This window comes from Scylla paramamosain, chromosome 29, assembly GCF_035594125.1.
Source record: "Scylla paramamosain isolate STU-SP2022 chromosome 29, ASM3559412v1, whole genome shotgun sequence".
NCBI classification, from domain to species: Eukaryota; Metazoa; Arthropoda; class Malacostraca; order Decapoda; family Portunidae; genus Scylla; species Scylla paramamosain.
The window spans coordinates 14,348,557-14,369,337 of NC_087179.1; the positions used below are offsets into that span (position 1 = coordinate 14,348,557).

At 41.0% G+C, this 20,781-nt stretch overlaps 2 protein-coding genes across 7 annotated transcripts; both read left to right on the forward strand.

Moving 5' to 3' along the window:
* The first annotated feature begins 1,127 nt into the window (after positions 1–1,127).
* Positions 1,128–8,545, forward strand: LOC135115371 (complex I intermediate-associated protein 30, mitochondrial-like). Its single transcript, XM_064032068.1, has 7 exons — positions 1,128–1,397; positions 1,989–2,333; positions 2,996–3,116; positions 3,364–3,518; positions 4,176–4,238; positions 5,184–5,369; positions 6,601–8,545. The coding sequence occupies exons 2-7, from the start codon at positions 2,007–2,009 to the stop codon at positions 6,823–6,825; spliced, it is 1,077 nt and encodes a 358-aa protein (XP_063888138.1). The 5' UTR covers positions 1,128–1,397; positions 1,989–2,006; the 3' UTR covers positions 6,826–8,545.
* Positions 8,546–9,848: 1,303 nt separating this feature from the next.
* Positions 9,849–20,566, forward strand: LOC135115372 (STE20-related kinase adapter protein alpha-like). 6 transcript variants are annotated; one of them, XM_064032069.1, is made up of 9 exons: positions 9,852–9,941; positions 10,559–10,621; positions 13,206–13,469; positions 14,614–14,832; positions 15,119–15,351; positions 16,298–16,469; positions 16,643–16,826; positions 17,467–17,715; positions 18,386–20,566. In XM_064032069.1, the coding sequence occupies exons 3-9, from the start codon at positions 13,356–13,358 to the stop codon at positions 18,460–18,462; spliced, it is 1,248 nt and encodes a 415-aa protein (XP_063888139.1). In that variant the 5' UTR covers positions 9,852–9,941; positions 10,559–10,621; positions 13,206–13,355; the 3' UTR covers positions 18,463–20,566. The 6 variants fall into 6 exon arrangements, with proteins under 6 accessions (XP_063888142.1, XP_063888139.1, XP_063888140.1 ...); XM_064032070.1 differs by having other exon boundaries at positions 13,210–13,469; XM_064032072.1 differs by lacking the exon at positions 13,206–13,469 and having other exon boundaries at positions 9,849–9,941.
* The last annotated feature ends 215 nt before the right edge of the window (positions 20,567–20,781 follow it).

The following is a 20,781-nucleotide window of genomic DNA, read 5'->3' on the forward strand; positions in this document are numbered from 1 at the left end:
TCTACAGGTCAAGTAGGCTTGATACCTTTCCTTCACAACTGCTTCACATCTTCCCTCTTCCTTGTGTGTGTGTGTGTGTGTGTGTGTGTTGTCCTGCTTGTATCTGTCCACATATGCCTAATGACCTTATGGAACCTTACCCGAAGTACCACAATCCATAATGACATTAATATAACCAACATATTCTATCCAGCCTTACCCTACATATAATTTACAATGCATGCCACACTCCAGACACTGCGCAGACCAATACAAACTGTACAGCTGAATCGTCTTGCTAATGTAACTCTGTAGTCAGATAACTATAATGCCAGTAATGGTACACAAACTCATTGCCACCTGGTCACACTGGCTGCTGTGTTCAGACTGAAGGCCACGCAACTTGTACAGGTTCACGTGGTTCCCTCCTCTCCACAGTGACGTGCCCTGCCATTGGCCAGCAGTACAGAGGTTGTTAATCACTGGCTGAAAAGTCCGTAGCGTCACACACACACACACACATGGACTGCATGAGGAGCGTGTGTGCCGATACTCTGCCTGTCAACAAACACACGAACGAACGTAGGTTAGGCTTGCACACACACACACACACACACACACACACAGAGAGAGAGAGAGAGAGAGAGAGGATTAACGATAGCACACACACACACACACACACGCAGAACTACAATTAGACAGTAACCTACCGTATAACAATTATGCTGTGGTTAACTAACACAAAAGCACACACACACATACACACGGATACCATCATGACAAGTCAACCGATAGGATTGTCAGCTCTCCTATTAGCTAGCGTCAGCTTCTAAACAATGAGCAACACAACGCCGCTAACTCCATCACTCATACATGCATTCATACGTACTCACATGTGTTCTCTGAGGCTACCCATACACATAGCATGGCCGTATGCTCACATATAGGGCTGCTACATATAGGCGTTTGTAACAATAATAATAGTTGTCATCCAAGTGAGATCAGCCATATGAGGTCAACGAGGAAAAACCTGATGATAATAATAATAATAATAATAATAATAATAATAATAATAATAATTATGAATTTCGTGATCTCATATAGAATTTTATACATTTAGACCAAGATGGCGCAGGTTGTAGGGCAATCTGATACCGGCGCGGCGCACTGAACACCCACTCATCGTTCGTTCGCCGCGCAAACGAAAACAAACACCCGGCTCATCTCACTTGTGCTTCCCTCACCTGCCCTCGCCACTATACTAATTGCTACACCTGCCCCATTATCACTTGCAACATTTACTTAACACATTTTATCCATTTATTTATTTGTGTGTGTGTGTGTGTGTGTGTGTGTGTGTGTGTGTGTGTGTGTGTGTGTGTGTGTGTGTTGCAGTCGTCCAGTTTTATAATTATAAGGTAAGTTTTTGTTTTTACTATTATGATTTGTAGTGTGATTTTTTTTTCTGTTTGTGTGTGTGTGTGTGTGTGTGTGTGTGTGGTGGCAGTGGTGATGATAGTGTTGATAGTGGTAGTGGTGATGATTATTTAAGTTAGTGTTGGTGGCTGTAGGATAACTGATATAGAATAGTTCAAGTCGGTGGTGATGGTGGTTGATCAGTTAAATACGTATTGGTCATATCAGTAGTGGTGGTGGTGGTGATGGTGGTGCTGAATTACATAAGTTGGTGGTGCTGGTGGTAGAAAATTTAAGAACAGTAGTAGTAATAGTACCAGAAAGAATTGTTAGTTAACGACTCTCTACTTTAATTATTGTCAAGTATTCTTTCACTGTGTTTATGTTCTAAGGATGACACTGGGTTCCTGCAGCTTCCCTTTTTGTTTTTATGCTCTGTGGCGGAGTGATGCAGGGACGAAAGTTATAAGTTATAATTAAGTTGAATAAACACCAAACTTGATATCTTACAAAGCAGGATACAAGTTAAGTGTGTGAGTCTTCACACACCACCCACATCAAACATCTTAACATAATCATTTCTCCCATTACAGACATGAAGGAGTGACAGGATGTGGTGGTTCCCTTGTGTGAGGCTGCAGGGGGGAAGCCGAGCCTTCCTGCGCCCCCACCACCTCCTCCAGTGCCCCAGCCTCACCCTGCATGGCCCCTCACCCAGCTCACTCACCACATCCTCCCCCCAGCTCCTAAGAACAGCACACACCATGAATGTTTATAGTTTTTCACATGTGTTAAGTGCTGGAAGGGGGCTGGAAGGGGCGAGGGGCTGGGTGCAGCAGGGGTGTGGCTGTGGTGCGGGTGGTGTGAGGGGGATCAGTACCACAGCTCCTTCCCACATGTTCTGGGAGAGAGATCAGAAAGGAGGCTATGGGAAAGAGGTGAGGGGGATGTGAGGTCTGTGTGTGTGTGTGTGTGTGTGTGTGTGTGTGTGTGATATTGTTGGTCATTTTATGTATAGGTAAAATTGTTTTTTTATTTATTTATTTATTTATTTTATTTATTTATTTATTATTCTTTTTTATCCCTTTGTTTCTGTCTGTTTCTGTGTCACTATCTGTCTCTGTTTCTGTCTCATTCTTTTTGCTTGTGTCTCAGTCTCCTTATCTGTCTGTCTGTCAGTCTGTCTGTCTGTCTGTTTCACTTCCACATGTCTGTAACATCAAAAAGTACAATAATTCTGACATTACTCAATTCTTTCTTCACTTTTGTCATCCTCTTCTTCCTCCCTCTTTCTCCCCCAAAATGATGAGCTTCCTTCTCTCTTCACCTTTCTCTCCCAAATTAACAAGCTTCCTCCTTGTCCCCCACAATTTATTCTTTCTTTACTTCTATCACATTTACCTCTCCCTTTCCTTTCCCTGTCAGAATAACACACATCTTCCTCTCCCATACTTGACCCATTACATTACACTCTTCTCCCTTCATTTCTCCCACAAAATAACATGCTTCCCTCTTTCCCTTTTTCCTCTCCTTGTCTCTCTGCATCTCTCCCAAAGTAACACATCCTCACCTATCCTCACTCTCTCCCCCTCACCACCAGATCCAGAAGAGCCGCAAGGAGCTGATCCGGGATGGCCTGAAGGAGTTGAGGCAGGAGATGTCCAAGTGGAAAGAGGAGATGGACGAGAAGTTTGCCATGGATCCTGTGTTTGTGAGGCCTGGTGAGTGGTAGGATGCCCCTTGTATTGGTCTCTCTCTCTCTCTCTCTCTCTCTCTCTCTTGTGTTAGTGGTGAGTTGTGTGTTACATCCCAGTAACACACAACTCACCACTAACAAATACACCCAAATAACACAACAGTACAGTAACACCACCCAACACCACTCATCTTATTTATACCCACTGAAAGACACTCCCCCTGTAACACCCTTCATCACAGTAACCCTAGCTCTCCCTCCCATGGCTGCAGGAGACATGGATAAAGTGTGGGTGCTGAACAGTAAGGAGGCGCTGGACCAGTGGGTGGTGACGTGCGACAGTGACCACAATGAGGGGCGCAGCACGGCAGACCTCTCTCTCTCTCCCACCGGTCATGGGCTGTTCTCTGGGCAATTGTGTACTGATGTAAGCTTGGGTGTGCTTTTTTTTTTTGCAGGTGGTGGTTTATTTATTTATTTATTTATTTGTTTGTTTGTTTGTTTATGTCTTTTTTCTTTCTTTTTATATTTATTTTTCTTTCTTTTTCTGCCTTTCTTTTTTTTTTTTCTCTTTCTTCTTTCTTTTCTTTTGTTCTTTCTTCCTTTCTTTTTTTTCTACCTGCTTTTCTTTCTTTTTTCTGCCTTTCTTTTTTCCTGCCTTTCTTTCTTCTATTCTTTCACTTCCTTTCTTTCTTTCTTTCTTTTTTCTGCCTTTTTTCCTGCCTTTCTCTCTTCCTTTCTTTCACTTCCTTTCTTTCTTTCTTTTTTATTGTTGTTTCTCTTTTAATGGGGTTAAAATTGATGTACTCAACTTTTGTACTTATCTCTTTTATTATTCTACTCTGCCCTCCCCTTGCACTCAAAATCACACACACACAAAAAAAATCTACACTTGCTCTAAATTTACAAAGAAATTGACACTTAATGAATAAATAAATAAATTAAAATGACAAAATCTACTTACATACCTAATTTATCAACTCAAAATTTAACACGGCTTTCATATGTTTTTGTGTCCCTTAAATGTCTCCTCCTGCCCCACCAACACAAACACTGCTGACTGTCTCTCTGGTCCCTCCTGCAGCCTCCCAAAGACGGCAGGGTGAAGAGGGCTGGCTACTGCAACATGAAGTCCATCAGGCCCAGGGTGAGTATTGCCCCTGCCTCACCCTGTACTGTCTCAATGTAATTAGGACTGTACCTTGTTTAACCTTGCACCGAGATTTTTTTTTCATTATTATTCTTATTTTTATTTATTTATTTATTTATTTTACTGATTGATTATGATTGTTTTTGTTTTTGTTTTTTATTTTTTTGTTTATTTCATCTTTTTTACTGACTTTGCTCATGATTATACACCACCTTACCTTCCACTGACTCCCTTCTTTTTTATTTTTATTTTTCTCTATTTACCTTAGTTGTGATTTTACTTTACCCCACCCTGCAGTGACTTGCCTGTCATACCTATCTGTATTATTACTGTACCTTGCCTTACCAGCCACTGACTAACTGACTGACTTTCTTTCCATTTTTACTTATGTTATTTATGATTCTACTCTGCCTCCACCCTGCAGTAACTTTACTTTCATACTTATCTTAATTATTATTGTACTCTGCTCTCCTCATACACTCAAAATCTTGCAGAAATCTATACCTCACACTAAATTTACAAAGAAACTGACTCATAATAAATAAATAAATAAATAAACAGTCAAGATCTACCTACATACACACATGGCCCATCAAACTCCACACTGATAAATATACAAACATACCACACAAGAAATAAACAAAAAAAAAAAACATTTAAAACCTTCCTATACCGAACCCCACAATGAATGCACAAACCTACCAAAAAATAAACAGATAAAAAAAAAAAAAACAGCAGCATAATTTACAAACCTGCCACAATAAACAAATAAACAACTCAACATACACACCTGCCACAATAAACAAATAAACAACTCAACATATACACCTGTCACAATAAACAAATAAACAACTCAACATACACACCTGTCACAATAAACAAATAAACAACTCAACATACACACCTGCCACTCATCCCCCAAACTGATCAACGATACCACAGAAATCATTCAAGAGGGAGGTGTACTTGGAATGGGCAGACTACAACACACTGGAGATCCGGCTGCGAGGGGATGGCCGCTCGTACATGCTCAACATCAGCTGTGCCGGTTACTTCGACGTCATGTGGAATGATATGTACTCCTACCCTCTGTACACCCGCGGCGGCCCACACTGGCAGCTGACGAGGGTGAGGAGTGGTCGTGGTGGTGGTTAAGTGGTGTAGTACTGGTGATGGTATTGGGTGTGATGTGGTTGAGTGATGGTGTGGTAGTGGTGGGTATGGGGAGACTGTGGTAGTGAGTAATTATGATTTTGTTGTGGTGGTGGTGGTGGTGGTGCAGTGAGGTGATGAAAGTCGTAAGAGTGGCAGTTACATGGTGTTGTTCTAGTAGTGTTTGGATAATGATAGTAATAATGAGGATAATAGCAAAAATAGTGATAACATAGTCCCTATCTTCATCTTCTTGTCCTAGCTCCTCTCCTTCTTTTTTGTAGTATAATAATAACACACTTCTCTTCTTCTCCCAGTCTCAGATCACCTTCTCAAAGTTTCTAGTAATAATGATAGCCTTCCTTCTTTCCTCTTCCTTGTATCCCCTTTTCTAAGTTCAAAGTAAGGATGATGCACCTCCATCATCTCTTCCTGCACAGCCTCCCTTATTCTCCCAGTCTCTAAATTTCTAGTAATAATAACAACCTTCCTTATTTCCCCTCCCTTTTATCCTCTTTGCTAAGCTCAGAGTAAAGGTAATGTATCTTCCCCTCCTCTTCCTGCGTAATATCCCCACTAAATCTGTATTAATTATCATGCATATCAGGTTAGGTAAGGTTCGTTAGGTTGGTGATGTTAACAATGCACCATTCCTTCTTTTCCCTGCCCCAGATCCTCTTCTCCAGGTCGGCAGCATGACAGTAACACACCCATCCTTGTTTTCACTGCCTCCTCCAAGTTTAGTTAGATTTAGGTTTGGTTGAATACCTTTGTTTAATGTCAGGTTAGGTTAGGTTGGTAGCATTAATAACACACTCCTTCTTCTCCTTGCCTGAGATACTCTTGTTTAATGTTAGGTTAAGTTCAGTTAAGGTTGGTAGCAATAATAACACACCCTTTCTTGTTCTTCCTGCCTGAGGTACCCTTGCTTCTTGTCAGGTTAGGTTAGTAATATTAACAACACCCTTTTTCTTATCCCTGCCTAAGATACCCTTGTTTAATGTTAAATTAGGTTAGGTCGGTAGCATTAACATCACCCTTCTTTCTCCTCCCTATGTGATATGCCCTTGTTCAGTGTTAGGTTTAATTAAGGTGGTAGCATTAATATTACAGGCTTTCTTCTTCTCCCTGCCTGATATACCCTTGTTCAATAGCAGGTTAGGTTACACTGGCAGCATTAACAACACCTTCCTTATGCTTACCACAGATCCCATTCTCCAAGTTCTTCCTGACGAGCAAGGGGAGGATACAGGACAAGCAGGCCTCCATACCCCTGGACAAGGTTGTGTCCCTCGGCATCTCCTCTGGTGACCGCTCCAATGCCCCCTTCCGTCTTGAGATCGACTACATTGGCGTGTACAAAGACCCGAGCCACATTGAGGAGTTCGCTTACGAGATGTACCGTCAGGATAGGTTCATGGTTACGCCGTGAGGAGCCAAGGTGGTAAGGAAGGCCTGGAGGTGCTGGGTGTTTGTATATAGGTGTACACTTGTTGAGATCCTTGTTTTTGTATGTGCTGTTTGCCTCATGTGTAGGTGTTACTGAGGTGAGTGTGAGGTGAAGTGAGGTTTGGCTTGTGAAGGGTGTCTGATGGATGGGGTTCGATCCTCTTTCTCTCTTTCTCAGGAAGGGAAAGTGTAAGAATGTTTAGTGCTCTGTGTGTCAAGAAAAGGAGTGAAAGGAAAGACTAGATCATGTTTGCATTGTGGCTTTCGAAAGTTGTGTTTGTGAAGAATGTTGTAGTCCTCTCTCTCAGGAAGGTTGAGTGTAACAGTGTTAAGAGCAATATTTATCCAGAAAAAGGAATGAAGGGAAGACTAGAAGGCCATATGTCTATGGTGGCTTCTAAAGTTGAGTTTATGAAGAATATTTTTGGCTTCACTTTGGAAGACTTTAAGAACTAGATATTTAGAGCCAGTTCTATCCAAGAAAAATAATCAAGAGAGAATTGAGACTCTTTACTGAGTGGGTTTTGAAAGTTATGATTATAAAGAATATTTTGGCTCTCAATACTGTACATGCCCCAGAAAAGATCCATAAAAGTTGAAACTGCATGTACTGAGTAGGTTTCGAAAGTTGTGTTTATGATATATTGTGGTCATCTGGAAGGTTGATTTTAGAGAGCTTAGAAGGTTAATAAGTAAGGGAAAGATTCTAAAGCCAATGATGTGTCTTGAGTGACTCTGAGTGTGTGAATACCATTGTTGTTTTCACTCAGGAAGCTTGGCATGAGAGGATATTATTATTATTATTATTATTTATTTATTTATTTATTTATTTTTGTAGGAGAGGCACCAGCCAAGGGCAACAAAACCAATAAAGAAAGTAAAAAACGCCTCATTGACGTGCCAGTCCCTAAAGAGAGTGAAAAGCGGTCATCAAAATTTAAAGGATAATGAGAAAATTATTTTACAACAGTGCTCATTGGAAAAGTAGAATGAACGGGACTGGCAAGACTGGAAAAAAAAAATGTGAAGATGGTGGAAGAAAATGATTGATGAATTAACAGATAAAATAGTAAACATGGTAATAATATAAATTAAACTTTAATGAAGGAATGATTATGATACTTTTATCAGTGTAATTGGTTCTTGCTTTTGCATGTAAATAGATAAATAAAAAAAAGCAAAGGTGAATCAAAATAAACAAATAAAATCAAAGAAAAAAAAACAAAGATCGAAATTGGGATGAGACTAGTGCCCACATCATCAATAATAGACCCCATACCGAAATTCAGATGTACAGCTACACAACAGAGAAATAATAATAATAATACCAAATAGGGATATATACAGCAGCACTCTAAACCTGTAAAAATGCCCAGAGATTCTTTTGTTCTGAAGGAAAAGTGTGATGCATAAGAAAGACTAGTACATACTTTTATTTTATTTTATTTATTTATTTATTTATTTATTTATTTATTTATTTATTTCATATGCAGAGAGGCTGGCCAAGGGCAACAAAAGCCATAAAAAAAAACTCCCTGAAGGTGCCAGTCCCTATGCATTCAAAATAAGGATTATAAAAATAAATGAATAAATAAATAAATAGCAAGGTATAGACTACAGATAGACACAGGCGAGCTGATGGTGACAGAGGTGCATTGATATTTGTACAGTGCCTACCATGAAATACACAGCAGCTGTTTCCACACCTGCCTTTCCTTGTATACAGCCCTTCCTCTACGCTTCCTTCATTTCCTCCCCCAGCCCATCTATCACAATATGCGGGAGTAAAATGATAGATAAATTGGTAAATCAGCTTTGAGTTAGTGCAGAGTGTGAGAGATGAGAGAGAAATATGAGGAATAAGAAGGCAGGATAAAAAAAAGTATTTGATGTTTATGAGTAAATAGAAGGAACAAGGAAAGAAATGTACTAGTAATACTATAGATGTATCATAGCAGTAGTAGTAGAAGAGGAAGAAGTAATAGTAGTAACAAGTTAAAAAAAAAAAAGTAAAGAAAAAAATAGCAACAACATAAGTGGTAGTAGTAGTATAGAAGTGAGATAAAATAGAAGTAGTAGTAGAAATAAGAAAATAGTAGTAGTAGAAGAGAAAATAGTAGTAAGAAGAGAAAATAGTACAAGTAAAAAATGGTTCTCTCTCTCTCTCTCTCTCTCTCTCTCTCTCTCTCTCTCTCTCTCTCTCTCTCTCTCTCTCTCTCTCTCTCTCTCTCTCTCTCTCTCTCTCTCTCATCCTTGATTGTGGCAGTAAGAAAAGTGTTGGATACGTCACACGCAAGGTGAGCCAATTTTAATCAGGAAGGACAAATCTGCGCCATCCTTCACAGACCTCGATTTATTTATTTTATTTTTTTTTTTTCTTATTCCACTCACTGGCAACAAATCTCCATCTAAAGTTGAATGAGAACGAATATTGAACATTGATATTTAAGTTGTGAATCTGGGAGGTCCTGTAGGTGGATAATTAACTGTTTGTGTATGTAGTATGCCGTAGATTTGTGTTTGTAGGTAAGGTGGGCCTGTGGTAGGAAAACTAGAGTGATGAATAGACAGGAAAATGCGGATTGGGGAGGGCGTGATACAGAAAAGCTGATATTAATCCACAGAGCTGTTTATCATCATTATTATCTTCACAAACATTTTTTTTATTGTAATTATCTTCAATATTCATAAACAAAGATTTTAATTTAAAGTTCATGGAAAAAGGAAAAGAAAATCTATTTGGATGCGAACATCAAGAAAAATATATATATATATGCTGTGGAGGATATTACATGAAAACAAAATATTGTAAGAGAGGTATCATTCAAAAGATATGGAAACAAAACTTTTTTATTTCAATATATACAAGACACATTTGATACATTAGTATTATGGAAAAGGAAGTGAAGAATCAAATAAGAGTCTAAAAACCAAAAATTAATCCCATTAAAACTATCAAAAAGGGAAAAAACAAGCCATAAAGTACCGTTAAAAAGACGAAATTTACCGCCAAAACCAGTCACATAAGAGTTGCAAAGTCGCTCTATCAACAAGAATACCCCTGCCTTCCCTTGGCCTTGTTCTTCTCGTCTTATCTCGGTAAGCGTTTTTTGTACGTCTGTTATTATTGTTATTTAGAGTGAAGAAGGTGAGCGTGTGGTATGCAGTGTTACGAGACCCCGTCCACTTCCTGTCAGTTAGATGTGAGGAGTTGGAAGTAAGGGAGTGAAATGACCAGCTGATGTTTGTTGTGATTGAGTGTTGGGTGTAATAGTATAGTAGTGGTAGTGGTGGTGGTGGTGGTAGTAAAAGTAATTGTAGTTTGCTCGTAGTAGAAGAAAGTGTATGGTAGCATGATTCATTGTAGTTATAATAATAAAAGGAAGGGAAAGCAGATAATACGAATAATAGTTGCTGTTTTAACTTTTTTATTGCAATGCTCGTCTTTTGTTAACATTGGGGTGACTGTAATGAATTGGTTGGATGAACATGAAGAAAAAAACAAAAACGATAATTTCATCTTTGCTAAACGACAGAAGTTCACATTTTAGAGACTAGTGCAAAAAAAAAAAAAAAAAAGTCTTAAAAGTAGTTGATGGTTATGGGAAAGATTGACGTGCGGCGAAAGGATTAATATCAATACCAAGAGGAGGAGGAGGAGGTGATTTACTTTGTTTACTTACTCCCTTATCTGATTTTCATACTTATTCTTACAGGAAGGAGCCACAAACTAAGAGAAGGAACGTGAACTAGAAGTGGTGGCCAGCAGGAGGATGTAGGTGAGTGAGTGTGAAAGTGAGCCTTGGGGTGTGGTGGGTGAAGGGTGTGGCTGTCTGTCCGTCCATCTGTCTGTCTATTATTGGAAACCAGGAGGCTGAAGGAGGGAGTTTACTGAAGCTACCATTACAGTTATCATCATTTTTAGTATCTATTTTCTATAGGGTACCATTTTCTTTTCAGTATCATTGTCATTATAAACATATATTGGTTTTTAGTTATCAACACCATTTTCACAAGTTTATTTTCCTGTCAAAGAACTTAATGGTAGCTTCCCTTCTCTTCCTACACATTTATATTGATTTGGTTCACATGTTGCAGTGTGTTATATGTTCCCATCTCAGCCCTGCCAGCCTGTGTGCCCCCTCAGTGTCAGACAGGCAGGCAGGGGGAGGGGGAGAGACACTTCAGCACTCACAGATGGCTCCTCCCAACTCTTGCTCTTCATGTTGAATTCACCATGTCTTACTGTACTGATGTGTTGTGACTTGCCAGTGAGTTGTGTTCCCTAACTCTGTCACTGCTGTAGTTGTGTCTAACATTCGGAGCATTGTGAACTGTTTGTGTGTACTGGAAGGAAAGAAAAGAGGGAACAGATGATGTATTTTTTGTCTTCTCTAGGTTGGATAGGTATTTAAGAGACTTTAGTGGAAGTATAAGTGTATAGAAGTTGTAGGTAATCATGGGTAAATTATTCACCTGTAAAAGGCTTGAGAGCCATTCATAAAATTTAGATCTTGTAGATTGTGACTTTTTAAAATTTGTATTTTCTTTTTTTTTTTCCATTTGATTTATTCCATATGTTTGAGGATAAACTTTCAAAGATTTTATTTAGAAATGTGAATTTTTGCAGTCATGTATCATGGCAAAAGATAGAGCTATCAGTAACCTCAAAATTTATAAACTAAACATTTATAGCATTTATAGATTGCAATCCACTTGTACTCATCAGGAACATGAGAACATAAGGGAAGCTGCAAGAAGCCAGTGGCCCTACACATGGCACTCCCTGTTTTTCCTCTTACTTACGTTTTCCATGTTTTGCATCAAGTTTAAACGAGGTTCTCAGATCCACCCAACCTTACCTTCCTCCCCCTCGTGTTCCCTGGTCCCGCCGAGGCCTGAGTGACACCAGCATGACAGCCACCACCAAGCCTCCCTCCTCACCTCTCAGGAACACTCTTACCTTCGACCAGCCAGGCAGTGTATGTCACGACAGCTGACCCACACCAGCTTTGATACCTGTCCAGTATCTGTGTTGTTAGGCCAAGCTGAGTAGGTCTGCTTCTTAGATAGACAGGCATATGGTACCAGTAGGGTGTAGGCAGCTGCTGGATACATAGTGTCTTGTGCCTGTATCCCAGTGCTGGTGTGTAGGGAGGTGCTGTGTAGGTGCTCTGATGAGGTACAGTCTTGGCTAGAGGTTCATTAGCACACCACACTCCCTCCTGTGTTTTCCCCTCTGTTGCAAGTCCTCAGATCTGCTAAGAATCTATCACTTGTCAGGCTTTGTAAGGAGACTGTCAGCATCAGAGGACTCAAGATGGAGGGAAAGATTGAGGGAAGCGAGTGTAATATGTTATGTGACTCTGGGCCATGTCTTTACCTCTGCATTCATGAGAGTGAGTCAAGTCATTCCAAATTTCTGTGGATAGATGTAGTTTTTATAGATTCATCTCAGTGCACTTTGAACCTTGAGTGTGTGTATACCTTGTCCAGTGTATTAGAGTTACTGCATGCCCTCAGCTGGCCCAGTGGTGTTCCCAGTACACAGCTTCATAGTACAGTACATTACTCCACTGCCACAGAAGTCCAGAGCCCATTTCTTGAGACTGTGTTCTCTCATCAGGACTTCTTTCAGAGGATTCAGAAATGATTACTCAGCTTCTCATGGGTGTTTTTCTCATTGGTGGTGGAGAATCTGTATTAAACTATCTTATGTAATATGAAATCACTCTTGAAGGTCTTAATAACATCCACTAGTGCCTGTTCAACTATTGGAGCCATCATAGAAACACAAAGAACTTTTGCATAAACACCCATGAAAATGCCAATAACTTCCGCTGGGGCCTGTTAAAAGTATGTACAAGTTTGGAGAAGGACAGGGGCAAATGCTACACTTTTTGAAGAACCCCAATGTACATGGTTGCTCTTCTCATTTCCTTGTGCCAGTATAAGGGAATTCATCATATGAGGAATAAATTTACTTGATTTCTCGAGTGTTCAACTTATATTATTCTGGAAAAAGGACAGATATGCATACTACACACACATATACATCTCACATTTACTCAGTGACTTTCATACAAATAGCTGTTAATGTTGTTGTCAGTTCTACACTATAATATGTATGAGATTGAAAAAAGAAACACACACACACACACACACACACACACACACACACACACACACACACACACACACACACACACACACACACACACACACACACACACACACACACAATTTCCAAGCTGTATAACATGTGTAAGATTGAAAGAGGAAACACACATACACACACAGACAAACACAGCATACTCTCACTCAGCCCTCACACATACATACAGCTATTGTTTTCCGTGGCAGGCAGACTGAGGAGGAGGAGAAGAAAGTTATAACATTAGAAAGAAAAAAAAGTGAAAGACAGAAAAAAAACAAAAAAAAACAAGGGATCTATAGACACAGCAAAGAAAGAGACACCCATCGTTACTTCCGTTTCGTGCCGCGGTGTGTGTGATGTCGTGCCTTGAATGTCCGTGTGCCTGCTCCCGCATAGCCAGTCTGGCGGTCTCCCCGGACGTGCGTGTGGATGTCCGTCTGGGCCACACTGACACAACCTACCAGCCCCTCGTAAGCCCCAGCAAGCCCCCTCCTGGCTGAGTGTTCCTGTGTGTTAGCAGCACAGCATGATTGACTTGTGTTGTAGTGTTGTGCTGGTGTTGGTGTTCTTGTTCTTCACTGCTTGCTGGTAGTTGCTGCAGTGTTTTGTCTTGTTCTGTGTGTGTCTGTGTGTGTGTTCTTTTGTTGTTGTTTTGTGTAGTGTTTTAGGTTTTGTGTGTGTGTGTGTGTGTGTGTGTGTGTGTGTGTGTGTGTGTGTGTGTGTGTGTGTGTGTGTGTGTGTGTGTGTGTGTGTGTGTGTGTGTTTGTTGGTGATGGTCATGATTATTGCTGTTATTTTGCTGCAGCCTGTTTTTTTTCTGCATTGTACTGTATCTGTTCCCTTGACGTTGTTGTTATTGTTTTGTTATTGTTTGCTCCACAAGTAGATTTTGGATTGTTGTGTGAGAGAGAGAGAGAGAGAGAGAGAGAGAGAGAGAGCAGATATATATATTTTTTTCAAATTCAGTATTTTCATATAAAGTTTTGTTCACACTAGAGCTTGGAGTGGTATTTTGTGTGTGTGTTTGTGTGTGTGTGCATGTGTCTAACTAGATGAGAGAGCCACAGAGAGGTCACACTCATGCATATAGACAGAAAGAGGGAGAGAGAGTGAGAGTGAAAGTGAGAGGGAGAGTGTGTTGTATATCCTGGATGCCACAGCAAGCATTGGGAGGCCCAGAGCAGTCCTTCTTAAGCCAGTTTTCACTTTTTTTTCTAGGCTGGACATTTTAACATTACAGCCTCTTATTATGCATGAATATTTACATTACCTACATTTTTTCCCTACCTATCTAGTATTTCTTTGTATGTTACTATATACATACTAAGCCTGTTCAGATTTGGTACAACAACATATCCTCCTTTTATGATGCTTATTTTCCTGTTTGGGACTGTAGTGAACATTTGTATAATAATTCTTTTCATTCAAAGTTGCATACAACAGTATAATCTCTTTGTACAATAATTTTTTTTCTACTTTTCTATTATAGTGAACATTTGTACAGTAAATCTTTCCATTCAAACAACATACAACAATACATCCTCTTTGTATGATAAGCAAACATGTCTACAAAATCTTGTGTCTTTCATGCTATCATTTTTCCCTCCCTTTCAGAGTCGCATTAAGTCCGAGAGCTTTGCCCTGGAGTTACGGTCTCCTAGCATGGTGTCGTTTGAGTCCAACAGTGATAGCTATGAAGTGTGGAGTCCTCTGGGGTCAGTGTGTGGGGGCCGTGGCACGGTGTGGCTGGCGCGGCACAAACCCACCAACGTACAGGTGGCGCTCAAGATTTACGAGCTGGACAAGTGTGAGGATGAGTTTGAGCTGATACAGGTGTGTGCAGTGGTGTTTGTGGTGGTGGTGGTATGTGGGTGTGGGTGTGTATGATAGTGTAATTGTGTGGTTGTGTGGTGGTGTAATGGTGGTGTGTGTGTGTGTGTGTGTGTATGGTGGATGTGTTTGTTGACATAGCTTATAATGTTGCAGTTCATCCATACAAGTGAAAGAAAATGTAGTAGGGATTAGATTCAGGTCCTATCACTCATCCACATCCACATCCACAGCAAGAGATACTAGTTAGATTCACTCCTGTCACTCATCCACATCACATCCCCAACAGCAAGAGATCCGTACAGTGAGGCAGCTCCGCCACCGCAACATCATCCACTACCTGGCGTCATTCCCGGTGTCACAGCAGCTGTGGGTGGTGATGCCGCTGCTGGGCTTCACCTCCGCCTCGCGCCTGGTGGCCACGCACTTCAGCGATGGCCTGCCAGAGCCTGCCCTTGCCCTGGTGATCAAGGAGGTGCTACAGGGCCTCTCCTACCTCCACTCTAAGCGCATCATTCATAGGTGCTTTGTTTATGCTGGTGTCTGTCTGGCTGTTTTGTTTATGTACCTTCATTCTAGATAGTTTGATATTTATACTGGTGTTTGTCTGTCTATCTATCTATCTCTTCCCTCCATTTCAAGCATTTCATTCACAGGTGCTTTGTTTATAGTGGTGTCTGTCTATCTATCTGTCTTGTCTATCTATCCCTATTCACAGGTACTAAATGTTTATACTGCTGTCTATCTGTCTTTTCTACCCTCATTCACAGGTGCTAAATATTTATACTGGTGTCTGTCTGGCTCTATCTGCCTGTTCCTACTGACTCACTCTCTCCAAGGGGTGATCATAGCAGAAGAGCCTCTACCTCTCCTTATCTGAACACTCTTCTCATGCTGGTTCAGTCCCTCAGCCTCTGCCAGCACCTCCTTTGGACTGCACTCCTTCACCTTGACCTTGCAACCTCTGAGTGGCCTTCCTCCCCTGTTACCACCCCTCACCTCCACTCATGCATCTTGTTTACACACTCTTCACTCTTCTCATTCATTCTTCTCGTTATGGCCATGTCATCTCAGTGTGTTTCTTTGCTCTTATTCCACCACTTGTTCACACACTTTCCACAGACACTCATATCATGCCTCTCTCTTTCTTTCTGGCCTGTCACTCCACAGATCACTCATTTCCACTGTACACACTCCAGTACACACTCCTGGTCATTGTGCCATATTCTACATATGTCTCTGATTCACACATTAATGTTGGCATAAAGTACTACTCCTTAAGCCTCTCCATGCAGCCATAGACTTATTTTTCATTTTTGTAACCCTCGACACAAACATACACACACACACACACACAGAAAAATAAATTAAATTAAGTAAATAAATGAAAATGCAATAGAATAATGAAATACAGTAAAGATAACCATGTATAGAATCACAAGTACAAGAGTGAGAAGTCCTCCTCCAGGGCAGTGCGGGGAAGCCACATCCTCATCGACAACTCAGGTCGTGTGGTGCTGAGTGGCCTGCGGCACAGCACCACCATCCATGATAGCACCCACTGGAAGAAGACGGTGCACTGCTACCCCCTGGAGGCACGCTACAACCTCAACTGGGCCAGCCCGGAGCTCCTGGCACAGGTGAGGAGGCACCCACACATACCACTGCCCACTGTTTCATGCATCACTTGTAAATAATGTAAATTGCTTGATGGCTAAATGCAATCAATCATTCAGTCAAAACCCTGGTAATTTAATCCAATGTCTCATCATACCAACTCATCCTCACACTCCCATCTCACCACCTCCCCCAGGACCTGCATGGCTACAGTGAGAACAGTGATGTGTACAGTGTGGGCATCACAGTGTGTGAGTTGGGCAACGGTGAGGTGCCTTACCGAGACATTCCCTCCACGCTCATGCTGCTGGAGAAGCTGGAAGATCGCGTCCCCTTCCTCTTTGATGCCTCCACCGTGCACTCCACTGAGAATGGACAAGGTGTGTGTGTGTGTGTGTGTATGTGTGTGTGTGTGTGTGTGTGTGTGTGGTTTTGCTTTATTTTGTCTTTTTTTTTTTCCATTTTTTCTGTTATTTTGTCTTGTGTGTCTATGTGTGTGTGTGTGTAGGGTTTCGTTACTTTTTCTTTTTTTCATCTTTTCTGTTATTTTGTCTTGAAGTTGTGTGTCCTTATATGTGTGTGAGAGTATAATATAGGGTTTAATTTTTACTTTGAGTCATGTTTTTTCCTTGTTTCCTCTTTTCTTTAGTAATTTAATTTTGTCTTGAAGTTGTATTGTCTTAGTGTGTACTTGTCAGTCACCCTTACATCACCATACAACACCATAAACTCACCACTCACAAACATGACAACTCATTCACATTACTAAAAATGACAACAACAGTACAGCAGGCAAAACACTATTTGACCACTAACAGGCAACACAATAACACTTTCTTCACACCCTTAAAAACAACGGCAACACACAACATACAATGTAACTAATGAAACACCATCACACACACACCACTTACAAACAACACAGCACCACCTTCACACCACAACAAAAACAATACATACACAAACCACATCACAAACACACAACACAGCAACACCTTGACCCCCTGCCACCACCCACAGGAATGACAACAGACTCAGGTGTTGGTGGCAGTGTTGGCGGGAACCTGACCAGCCTTGCCATCACGCAGCGTCTCTTCACTCCCTCCGCCCATGATTTTGTTTCCCGCGCGCTGGCTCGCTTCCCGGATGAGAGGCCCTCGGCAAGCGACCTCCTCAGCCACCCCTTCGTCAGGCAGACCAGGAAGTTTAACAGTAATCTCCCCCAGTACCTGCATCCTGTTGTCCCCCTGAACCAGCAGACTGATATCGGTGAGGCTCAGAATGTTTGTTGTGACTTTTGTGTTTGTTTATTCCTAGTTGTTTTCTTTTTTCCCTTCCTTCTTTGGTTTACTTGGTCTGAAATATGTCTTGGTTGTTTGTTTCTCCTTCCTCTTGTTGTCTTGCACTTGTTTACTTTTTTGTCATTCTCTTTGTCTTTGAAAAGTTGCCTCTTTTTCATTACTTGTTTTTCTCACTTTAAGTCATGTTCTCTCTCTCTCTCTCTCTCTCTCTCTCTCTCTCTCTCTCTCTCTCTCTCTCTCTCTCTCTCTCTCTCTCTCTCTCTCTCTCTCTCTCTCTCTCTCTCTCTCTCTCTCTCTCTCTCTCTCTCTCTCTCTCTCTCTCTCAAGAATAATAATAATGTTACATATCTTTGTAGACTCATTATATACTCACTACCTTCCTCCTGCTCCTTCTTCAGGAGACACAATATCTGAATACTGTAGACTCAACACATTTGCTTGCCCCTCCTTCTTCCCCTTCTTCAGTGAAGAATATGCAGTGTCATGTGCCTTTGAAAGCTATGCTATAGACTTGACACATAATCATCTGTCTCCTCTTCTTCCCCTTCTTCAGCAGATACTGTATGTCATGTGCCTTTGAAAGTTTGCTGTACACTCAACACATACTCACCAGCCTCCTCCTCCTTCCCCTTCTTTAGGTGATGTAATACCTGACCTCCTGGAGAAGACTCTGGAGGAAACAAGCCTGAATGATGAGGTATCCTGGGACTTCTAAAAGCAGGGGATCCACCAGCAGGAGCATCAGCATCATCATCAGCAGAATTAGTAGCAGTGAAAGAAGAGTGACACTGGGATAAGACAGTACTGCGGATGTGTGTGTGTGTGTGTGTGGGAGACTCTAACACCCTTCTCTCCCTGACTTCCCCAGTAAGTCCCCCCTGGTGCTGTTATGTAGAAGGTAGCAGTGGTGGTGGCGGGAGTAGTGGTGGTGGTTATTGCGGATTGTGGGATGGATGGTTGGTTTGGTGTGTGTCAGTGGATGGACTGGCTGAGGTTGGTTTGTTTGGTAGAGGAAGGAAAGGAATATGAATGTATGTGTTTGAAGGATTGAAATTGCTTGATTAATAGATGTGTAAATGGAGAAGAAAAGATGTTTTTTTTTTTTTTTTTTTTTTTTTTTTTTTTTTTGGCGAGGAGCAGAAATTGATGAATTGATGTCCAGATTGAGAAGATGAAAAGGGTATAGATGTGTTTGGTCGATAGGGCAAAATATAAATTGATTGATGTATAAATGGAGAAGAAAGGGTTATGGTCATGTCTGGTGAGGAAGGTAGATGGATAGGATAGAATAGAGTTTGATGGAGTAATAGATGTCTAGAGCTTCTTTCTCACAATTCTCAAGAAGTGATGGAAGAAAGGTTTTATGTGGAAAGCAACAGTTGAGGGAGGTTCAAAGTGTGGAAATGAAAAGGAAGTAGTGAGTGACTGAGTGATTAATGGATGGATAGATGGAGTCACTTCCTTGCAAGTTTCAAGAAGTAAAGTAGAAAAAAAGTGGTTATGTTTGGAGAGAGAAATAGTAGGGGAGGTGCAAGTAATAGGTATCAGAATAGAGTGACTGATTAACTGACTGATTGGTTGACAGACACACACTCTTACAATACCGAAGAAGTGATGAAGGAAAAAAAAAGTTGTGTTTGATTGGAAATAGCAGGACAGATGCAAGGAAGAGTCATTAAAATAAAACAATTGATTAGGTAATTAATCAATTGACTAATTTGATAAAGACACTTTCTTGCAAGGCTCAAATAGTGATACGCAGAGAGAGAGAGAGAGAGAGAGAGAGAGAGAGAGAGAGAGAGAGAGAGAGAGAGAGAAGGTACATTGACGAAACACAGTGAAGGGAGGAACGAGGAATGCATCTCAGAATAGAGCAGCTGATTGAATGATTGACAGAGGGGCAGACAGACCTGTTTTCATACAAGGTCCAAAGGGGGAGAAGGAGGAGGGCAGGTGATGGATTTGATAGATTCCCCTGCTATGAATAAGAAGCAGGTCACGGCTGGCAATAGACACATGTAGATGAGGGAAGGTGGGTGGAATATTTGCTGAACTAAGAAAGGATGTAGTACAGTGGTCCACAAGACTGTCCCTTTCCACCTGGGGCTGATGGGGATAGGAGTGTGAATGAGTGTGGGTGTGTGCGTGTGTGTGTGTGTGGTGCTTTGCCTGGCCTGCCTGACCTGGTATATAGATAGATGGATAGAAGAAAGGAATGGAAGGAGTGTGGGGTATTTTAGTATAATCTTGAGGTCATCATTGCCATTCAGGATCAGGTAAGGTCACATTACTAGTCAATCATCCTAATCTTACCATGCGCACTCAAGCAAGGTCAAAAGAGAGAGAGAGAGAGAGAGAGAGAGAGAGAGAGAGATATGTTGACCCGATCTGCTTGAGTCACACCAGCAAGGTTGTGTCCAAAATCAGGTGTGTGTGTGTGGGTCGTGTTAGGTCATCCAGAAAGGTCATGGGAAAAGGTTACTGCAGGAGGGACTACAAAGGGAATGTAGGGTTAAAATAGGGTTTGTCTCCTCCATCTCCTCCTCCTCCTCCTCCTCCTCCTCCTCCTCCTCGTCCTCCTCCTCCTCCTCCTCCTGCTGTGAAAGAGTTAAAAATTATATGTTAATAGTCAGGTTTCTATGTACAAATATATGACTGAAATAATGGTGACTATTATTATTATTATTATTATTACTATAATTATTATTATTATTATTATTATTACTATTATTATTATTATTATTACTACATTTTTCTCATATTGATTCGTTCCAATTTTTCCACACTTTCTCTTCATGTAATATATTGTCTTTAGTTAACATTTTGTCTTGTGTTTCCTTAATTAAGCTGGTGGTTAGGAAAGTAACGCTGAACTGTAGTAGTAATACATTGCAGGGTGGAGAAGAACGGGATGAATGTACCACTTGTTATATTAAGTGTTCTCACGGCGGCATTGGGGAACGTGACGTGGGAAGTACATGGATGGAAAAATAGAGAGATGTAGATCGATGAAAAGAAAAAAAAAAAAAAGTGA